We start from the raw sequence: 9,431 nt of genomic DNA, 5'->3' as shown, positions 1-9,431 counted from the left end.
AAAGAAAAATTTGAAGACGCCGAGGGGCAGCTCAAGAAAACCTTGAAGGAGCTGAAGACAAAAGAAAAGAAAGCGGAGAACAGGAGGGGATTCTGGAGCAGACTGCTGAGAAAAAACTGACCCAGCAGCGTCAAGTTTAAGGAGATCAATAGTTTCTTCCTCCTTCCCCCTGTCTCCACCTTTCTTTCACCCCATCCTTCTTCTTCTCGCTCTGTCTCGCTCATCTTCTCTACCCTCACCTCTCACCTTTAACTCACTTCCTCCTATAAATCCCCCCAAACTTTACTTGGGACGTTTGTGTCTTTTTTTTAAAACTCTATTCTGAATACATCTACTGAAATACACAAATAAAATTGCCATAACTTGACCTCATGTTGCCTGCTTCTTTTCTTGTGTGTCTGTGGATGTAAAACAGTAACACACTTTCTGCTCTGTGTGTCTTTAATTGTAAATAAATGCAATATATCTTCATTTTAAAATGCAGTGCAAAAAACTTCTGCTGTAAATCTTTTTTTTAGCAAAATGCTTTTTTTTTGCCCCTTCCTGATTTCTCATGTTTTTACATGTTTGTTCCACTTACATGTTTCCAATTTCAAATGTTAACATCCTGAACCTGAGAAACAAAAGTGAAGCTGTCTGACACGTGATTTAACATAAATACATACAAACGTGTAAAAACAAACAAAATGTGCCTGAGATGCTGACTTTGATTAATTTAAATATATGTAACTTTTGCGTGTAATTTTGTTACATAAATAAAATTTAAAATATTAAATTTAATGTAATCTGGTCAAATGAAATTTATTTGTTTGGTATATTCAGGTATAGACCAAACACAGGGTGACATATTTTGATTTCCAAAAAAGAGGACACTTGGCTCAGTCATGAAGAACTTGCTTAAAGAAACATATTTAACATATTTAACATGATGCCTTCTCTGTGCTGTTAATGAATTGTGAAATAAAAAATGTCATATAGGCTTTTACAAGTCAACAAGTGCAAAAAAAGGAGTTGTGCTTTGGGATCTTTTAAACATCATTAGGCGTGTTGCTACACGCTGTCTGTCCCCTCTGTGAGCGCAGAACAAGCGCTCACAAAGCAGCAGCTCGGGGATGACGTCTCACACATGGGTCCTCTGTAGGCCTAGGAAACCCGGACATTTTTATCAATCTCGAAAATCCCCCCGGACGCCCCGGACAGAACGTGAAAAGTGGACAAGTCCGGGGAAAAGAGGACGGTTGGTCACCCTAACCAAACACATTCTATAATGATAAATTATTTGAATGAATAAACCTTTAAAGTCGAAATAAGTTCTTGATGATTTTGAGGGTTAGTAATGTTTTTGAGTATAAAGTAAACAATAACAATAATAAAATAAACAGGTGCTTCTATTGTGTTGGTTGATCAGTTTAGTGATTTCATACAATATAAAATATCTCTCTTCAATAAAGAAAGACGTTAAACAAATGGGTTAAAAGACATATACACTTATATTACATATTAAATTTAATGAAAGGAATACTGACAAGTGAATGTCATAGAGTCGATGTGAACAGGACACAAATGCAGGAAAAACAGAGCAAAGAGAGTTATTTTATTTGGCTAAATAGGACGACTAAAGGAAAGCTAACTAACTAACTAAAACAGGAAATAAAGAAAAGACAGGGCTAAACATGATAACAGAGGATACAAGCACATAGATGAGACCGAGGGAACACGAGGGAACTAGAAACACAAGAAGAAATTCTCAAAATAGGCACCAACACTAAATAAAAACCAAGAATTCAAGAAAATTAAATGCAGGACCGGGGAAGTAAAGCACTCAAATAATACAACAAAAACTAAAGCTCAGCATTACTAGAATGACAGAGACAGATTCAGAACTCAAATGCAACACAAAGCCCTTGGACCGTGACTTTGAACGTTGTGGGTCATGTAGCAGTTTAAACATTTGATATGTTTTTTTGTTTTGTTTTATGAATAAAATATAACCAGTGTTGGGGAGTAACGGAATACATGTACCGCCGTTACGTATTCAGAATACAAAATATGAGTAACTGTATTCCGTTACAGTTACCGTTTAAAAAGGTGGTATTCAGAATACAGTTACTTTGGTGAAATAAATGGAATACACGGCGGTACTTCCCTGTTTCATATTGTCGCGGGTCAGGATTGTTTGGGTTTGTTTGACAGCTACGTTCTGTTGTTCCAGGCGGCAGCGTTACGGTTGCCATGGTTACAGGGTGACGCTCTCTCTCTGCGTGTTTCCTGGGTGAGAGAGCGCCTTTGTGTTGTTGTTGTTGTGCTAAGCTAATAGGCAGACTGCTACAGGCATAGCTCTAAAGAATGTAGCATCATGGGCAGTGTAGTCCGTGCTGCAGGGAGAATGGACTACCATACCCGTTATGTGTCTGTGAGCGAGGGAGGGAGAGAAAGGAAAAGTCCGAGCTGTCACGGAGCAAAAACGGGAGCTGGAAGCATGTAAATATAATAATAACCACCGCAGCCAAGAAGAGTGCCTGACGAGCCCATTTGTAAGTAAGCTATTAAGACTCAACTGTACACTGTGTTCGTGTTTTCCTCCGGGAAAAATAAGTTCCGTTGGAGCAGCCTTTCAACGCCTCTCTCTGTCTCCCGCAAGCAAAGTTGACCCAGACAACAAAGTAAAGCTAGTTTTCGGCTACCAGCTCGACACGAACCCGACGTATTAGCCCGAGGTCCCGTTTCGGACCTTCAGTAACAGTAATAAATCACAGCAATAGTACATTCACGTAGTTGTAAACAGCATGATAATATATTAAGTATTCCAAAGTATTCAGAATACGTTACTGTCATTGAGTAACGTAACGGAATACGTTACAGAATAGATTTTGGGGCATGTATTCAGTATTCTGTAGTGGAATACATTTTAAAAGTAACCTTCCCAACACTGAATATAACTTTATTTAGTTTTTAATCTGTATTTATTTATTTATTGCAGCATTATTTTTTGATATTGGGGTTGCACTACAACATTAGTTTTCCAGTGAACAGCTAGATGTAGAACACGTCAGTAGAGGGAAGCAAAGGACAAAAAACAAAATCAAAAACAACCTTAAAACAAACAAGCCTCCTGTCATCACTTCTACATACAAGTTTAACTTTATAACTATGACACTACAGAACATATAAAAAAAGAAGAAGAAGAAAAACACCTGACCCTGGTGTTACCGATGGCGTTCTTGGTGTAGCTGACGGTGGCGTACGAAACTTCAGGATCCGCCTACACAGTCAAGACGAGAACGTCCTGACTCCTCAGTAATATGTGACACTGTGTCATGTGACAACAGCAACTCTTCAAACATTCAACCCTTTAAAGTCTTTACCTCGTATCCGTGTCATGGTATATCTCATAAATGATGTCTCAAAATGTTTGTTTTTAACTCTGACTAAAGATTTTGCATTTCATGGTCTGTTGCACTGTTCTACAGCTACATTGTCTAACTTCTTTATCTGTTGTATGCTTTCTTAGTCGGTCTTATGCATTTCTAACTTAATTGGAGATTATGTATCGGAATTTCAGGAGCAGGACCACGCCTCCAAACACGCTCCTTCGGGTTACGTGCCCCACCCTCCCTCCTTGTTCTCAATTCTTTAACTTCTTCACTCCTATTTAGTACATGAGGATCTGCAAGGACCGGGAGCCGTCGTCAGTCCCCTCCGAGGCCTTCCCCAAACCGCAGCTCAATTCATGTCCAAGCATTCACCTTTACCTACTAAAACGCTGTCAAACCTAAAATGAGGACGTGGGCCCAGCTAGTGAATTAGAGAAGAAGAAGAAGTGGTTTTAACTCTGGGTGTAGTGTGTGATCTCACTGAGAGCTGACTGGCTCGAGGAGCAGACCGAGTCTCTGCAGGGTTTAAACTCAGGCCCTGAAAAACAGACATAATCTGGTTACATCAGGTGGTAAACTGTGTCTGTGAAGGCAGTTTAGTTCTTGTTAACACCGCTCAGAGATGATCGGATTTGTTGTTTATTTAATGTCAGTTGAAGAAATATTTAATTATATATAGTAAACCTCACAGCATCTTCATCCATCTGTGTCTACAGATGTAAGCATGTGGGGAAATATGGAAGTGGAACCCTTTAGCTAAGCATTCATAGGTGCAGACATAACCAATCAGCTCAGCTCAGACACTTCACCCGTTGCCTACTGGTGGTGGTCAGAGGGCCCGGTGGCGCCAGTGTCCGGCAGCCTCGCCCCTGTCAGTGCGCCCCAGGGTGGCTGTGGCTGCAACGTAGCTTGCCATCACCAGTGTGTGAATGTGTGTGTGAATGGGTGGATGACTGGATGTGTAAAGCGCTTTGGGGTCCTTAGGGACTAGTAAAGCGCTATACAAATACAGGCCATTTACCATTTTAAACTGAACAGCAAGTGTAACCAGGGTTAAATTAAATTTCAACCCTTTTCTGCAAAATGTTTGCAGAAAAGTTTTTTTTCCTGTGAAATATCATAAAATATAAACATATAACTATATCATTAATATCTATACAAGGCTTTTGGTTTGTTTGCATTTAGATATTCACACTTGGATCACATTATGGAAACACACTGGTCTGATTTCATTAAGAAAATTAAGAAAAAGTTTCTATTTACATTTAGTTACATAGTTTTAATGGAGGATATAAAGACATGATTCTGGATTTGAAACCCAATATTTTTTATAATAGTGGCATCTATCTAATCATTTACGTTAATTAGCATGTTGCTACCAATCTGCTGTATGCAAACACAAAACAAAATTAGTCTTTAACTTAAATGTGAGTCCTTTTTGTCAACTTTAACTATGTGAGTGGAAAAGTGACAGTCGAGTAGAGGCTGCTGGGATCAGCAGTGGCTGCAGCAGAAGAGGAATGAGCCTTCACAGTGCTGTAGGTCACTGCATCACCTTCATCATCACCCCGAACCTGGAAAACAAAAGCAACATAACACTGTGACCCTGCAGTGGATAAGCAGTTTGATGGAAGAACTGTAAGAGCACTTAGAAATTACATCCTTCTATTTTCAGCGTCTCAGTTTCAAAGACAGTGATGTGGATCACCTCCAAAACATGATGTATTCTTTCTTTGTCCATGCTAAAGTCATCCATCAAGTCTTTTGTACTCACATGTTTGCTGCAGCTCAGTTAACTTTAACATGTAAGTTTAAATTGGAATCATAGTTTGGACAAATTGCACATTAATATGTTTTTGAGATGGCTCGTTTTCATTATTATCCAGCGCCTTGACAGATATACTGTTGTCTTTTATTCAAATAGTTCTCTGCTCGAAGGAAGTGAATATGTAATTGGTTCTGTTGTTCTTTCTTTCTAGTCCACGATGGTCGATACCAATGACAGCTTGAGCTGATTTAGTTTGGATGTAGATCAAGTCAGAGTCACACCAAATGTGCATTACATGACTTCACAATGACACACAAAGATTAATACACTACACCATGTTAACAATGCTGACAAATGACTATGAAAACAATGCAGATGTCATACCGAGGTCATCAGGCAGACGTTAGCATGGTTTAAGAGCTGATGTATAGCCCATGCCATTTGGAATATAAATACATAAATAAATAAATAAATAAATACACAAAGACAAAACCTTACCTGAACTTTATTGTTGGTCTTGGTGTAGCTGATGGTAGCGTAGGAAACTTCAGGATCCACCTACACAGTGAAGACAAGAAGATACAAACACATTAACATGATGACATGAGAAATACTTTACACTTTTGTGTAACTAATATTATTATTATTATTATTATTATTATTATTATTATTATTATTATTATTATAGTAGAAGGGGTATGAAATATTTTTGTTTTTTGTGGCAGCAGAGCTGAATCAGTCGGCTAAAGAAGATCCTCCACTTCCCCAAAAGTTGATTCTGTTCATCTGGACGTAGCGTTTTCAGTGGGAGAAACGTTAATGATCAAGGAACTGACCTCCCAGCCCATTGTTCCATCAGTGATGCTAGTTTCAGTCATTATGCAAATGTACTGTTTATAAGATTGGGGAAGCCTGCAGTCAGCTGAGACTGAAGAAGTCACTTGGATGAGTGACGAAACGTTACCTGGATGATTGAGCATGCATCAAGACATCCTCCACTTCCTGTTAAATAAGGGAGGTCAGTGTGACTGTAATGAGCAACAGTTTGTTCAATGGCCAGATGTGGATGCCCAGATACTTGTACCTCCTCCACCACATCAACATTGTCCATTCATCCATTCTCTTCTGCCTATCTTTATCAGGGTCACTGGGGGGGCTGGAGCCTATCCCAGCTACCATGGGGTGAGAGGTGAGGTACACCCTGTACACCCAGCCCTGTCACAGGGCAAACAGAGAGAGACAGACAACCATACTGTCCCAGAATAAACACTGGTTATATAACCATCATCTTCCTTCTGAAGTCATTCGCCATCTATCTGGTCTTATTCACATTCAGAAGCAGACCACTCCTCAAAATCACTACCATCAGAGTCTCAGTGTGTCATGCATTTACATTTAGAGAACACATTAAAGAAGAAGTGGTTGTAACTCTGCTCTGGGTGTAGTGTGTGATCTCACCGAGTCCTGACTGGTTTGAGGAGCAGACTGAGTCTCTGCAGGGTTTAAACTCAGTCCCTGAAAAACAGACATAATCTGGTTACATCAGGTGGTAAACTGTGTCTGTGAAGGCAGTTTAGTTCTTGTTAACACCGCTCAGAGATGATCGGATTTGTTGTTTATTTAATGTCAATTGTAAAAACATTAATTATTTATGTTAAAACTCACAGTATCTTCATCCATCTGTGTTTTATTTCCTGTAAAGACACAAACAGTCAACTCTAACATTCATTTTGAAACTCAGACAAGTTTTATCTGTAAATGTTCTCACCTCTAGTTCTCTTCCATCTGATGAAAACCACAACAACTATCAAGAGTGAGACCAAACCCACAGCTGGAATGATGAACCACAGGACACCTGGCAAAAGGAGAAAAACAAAAAGCCTCTAAAGCATTTTCTAGTTTAAAATATGCAAAATATAACTAAGTGGGCTGCTATGTTTGCGCAGTTGGTATAATGTTATATGAAGAGGAAAATACGAACACACATAATCAGAGACATTTGCTTTCATTCACATTATGTGAACCAAAGTCAGTGTATTTCTATTTAAAGATAAAGAAAATCCCATTAACAGGGACGTTTGAGTTTGTGTGATTTTACTGACAGACAATGATTAAATGAATAAATATATCTCCACCCACAGCCATGATATTCAGAGACAGATATTTATGTTTAATATTTATGTTTAATACAAAAGTGAAAACATCTTCAGACCAGAAGTTTCCATCTTATGTTTCCTGTAGGATACATGTCTGACTGTCACTCAGCAAAATGTACATAAATGTAATGAAACAACTGGAATAAAAATATAAAAATCAAAACAGAAACATAAAAGTCAAATATACATTACAGTATATTTTACTTTTCATTTGCAGACACATGGTTGAGTTACCATGTTGTGAATTTGCAGATGATTTGTTGTTTGCTGTCGTGCTTTCACTTTCCACAGTTGTTGCTGTTGTATCATCTGAAATTAGAAGTTAAAAAAAGAGAGAGAGAATGTATTTTTCATGTGCTGTAAATCATATTAAAGGCCACTTTAAACTAAAAAATAAACAAATACTTTTTATCAGTTTAATTTTAGTAACATCTTGTTTGTTGTGAATGTTTCAGTTTTTCTGGCTGGTTTCTTTGTTGTTTTTGTGTCACCTGAATAAATGAAATAACACAACATAAAACTTTTCGATGTTTTTCATCTGTTGTAAATTCAAGCTTTAGCTGATTTTAGTCGTATTAAATAGTTGATCATGATCTCACCTGTTTCCTCACCTGAGGTCTGATGGCTGAAGGTAAACAGCTGCACTTTTCCTGTTTTAGCATCAGTCACTTCACACTTCAGTATTTTATGACGTGATGAGTATAAATAATAATACTTCAGAATAGACACAGTGGTGGAGCAGTCAGTCTGTGAGGTCACTATTTGTTTGTTCTCTTTGTCCACAGCTTGACCTTTAAGCAGCCACTTCACTGTGTGATGACACTCTGCATGTGTCACCACAGAGCAGCTTAACGTCACCTTATCAGTGTCCTTATGTTCAGTCACTGGTGAACATAATGTAATAATGTGAAACACAAAAAGTGCATCAGGACAGTTATTTTAATCATTTTACCTGATTATTATTATTTTATTATTATAAATATGATTAATGTTTTTATTTCAACAAGAGTTTGAGGTAAAACTATTTTGATGTAAATACTCACAGGTAATAACAGAGAGATGAACCTGAGACTGATGAACCAGAGTGTGTTTAGATGGTGTTTCTTTGACTTTGTATTGTTGACAGTAATAAAAACCAACATCCTCAACTGTGAGCTTCTTTATAAGCAGAGAACAGTTCGCTGTAACACTCAGTCTGTCTGATTTAGTTTTGGCTTCTTCAACAATCTGTCCATGTGTGATCAGCTCTACTGTTGTTTGTTTGTGTCTTGAAGCAAACATCCACGTAGTACCATCACAGTTATTCTGCTCATCTATCACATTTAGACAAATCAGAGTGACGTCACCTCCAACTTTCATAAACATGGATGTTTCATTTACAGATACTGTCGCGCTGACCTAGTAGGTGTGGCTGTTGCTCTTCTCTTCCTCCTCCTGCACTACCTGCTCTGCGCTGCTGCTGATTAGACCTGATGCGTGCTGCTCCGCCAGGTGAGCTGAATTAGAGCAATCAAGGGCGGGCGTGCCTAGTAAGCCTTAAAATGCATGCAGCAGTCATTTGACCGGAGAGCAACATACTGAGAGGACAGCAAACAAGGCAATCCACTTGCCACTGTGAGGAAGACTTTGGACTAGACAGGCTATCGGTAAGCTCTTGGTCTCATATTTGCTGCTTATACGTTTGGGACCTATGGAAGCTCAATTGTGGAAATGTATTTATGCTTTGGGAAATAGTTACTGCATCTAAGTTTAAAGCATTATATTGATATTAAAAGGAATGTTTAAGTTTGAATAAATTGTTTATGTAGATAGTGTTTCCCACATTTATGTTAATTAATACTAAAAATAGCTACCCCAAATCCGTGGTTAAATCTTAAAACTAGTGTAAACATGTTTGGTTTGATTTAAGGTGAATAATTCTTTGTAAAAGAAAATCCTTGGTTAAGGTCTCTATTAAAATATTTGCAGACTTTAAAATGTATACTTTGAAAATGTAATTGTTTATAAAAAGTATAAAATGCAAGGTAGACGCATTTTGTGTATTTAAGTACCACAGTTTATTTCGTCTTCATTGTTTGAAATTACTTAGCTCTGCGATTAAAACCAATGAATGTAAAACTAAAACTGGGTTAA

General features: G+C 38.0%; 2 protein-coding genes across 2 annotated transcripts in view; both read right to left on the bottom strand.

The window, feature by feature from the left end:
* Window positions 1–4,482: 4,482 nt before the first annotated feature.
* LOC120433106 lies at window positions 4,483–8,654 on the bottom strand. Its single transcript, XM_039598681.1, has 8 exons — window positions 8,342–8,654; window positions 7,910–8,182; window positions 7,533–7,607; window positions 6,911–6,997; window positions 6,808–6,836; window positions 6,601–6,657; window positions 5,641–5,700; window positions 4,483–4,948 (listed from the first exon to the last, which is right to left on the bottom strand). The coding sequence occupies exons 1-8, from the start codon at window positions 8,577–8,579 to the stop codon at window positions 4,826–4,828; spliced, it is 942 nt and encodes a 313-aa protein (XP_039454615.1). The 5' UTR covers window positions 8,580–8,654; the 3' UTR covers window positions 4,483–4,825.
* Window positions 8,655–8,696: 42 nt separating this feature from the next.
* The window catches only part of LOC116333120 (hydroxycarboxylic acid receptor 2-like), a 9,022-nt gene continuing 8,287 nt past the window's right edge, over window positions 8,697–9,431 (bottom strand). Inside the window, exon 4 of the mRNA XM_039599103.1 lies at window positions 8,697–8,794. Within this exon, the coding sequence (XP_039455037.1) occupies window positions 8,697–8,794 (98 nt within the window). The remainder of the gene's footprint in view (window positions 8,795–9,431) is intronic.

This window comes from Oreochromis aureus, linkage group 15 (assembly GCF_013358895.1).
Source record: "Oreochromis aureus strain Israel breed Guangdong linkage group 15, ZZ_aureus, whole genome shotgun sequence".
NCBI lineage: Eukaryota > Metazoa > Chordata > Actinopteri > Cichliformes > Cichlidae > Oreochromis > Oreochromis aureus.
Note: the sequence above shows the minus strand (reverse complement) of the source record. Positions and strands in the feature narration are given on the sequence as shown.

Coding starts and splice junctions, on each gene's coding strand:
- LOC120433106 (XM_039598681.1), bottom strand. CDS start 8,579: ATGTTTGCTTCAAGACACAAACAAACAACAGTAGAGCTGATCACACAT. Junction 6,837..6,910: donor CAGATGGAAGAGAACTAGAG/GTGAGAACATTT, acceptor GTGTCTTTACAG/GAAATAAAACACAGATGGAT. Junction 4,949..5,640: donor AGACCAACAATAAAGTTCAG/GTAAGGTTTTGT, acceptor TTTGTTTTCCAG/GTTCGGGGTGATGATGAAGG.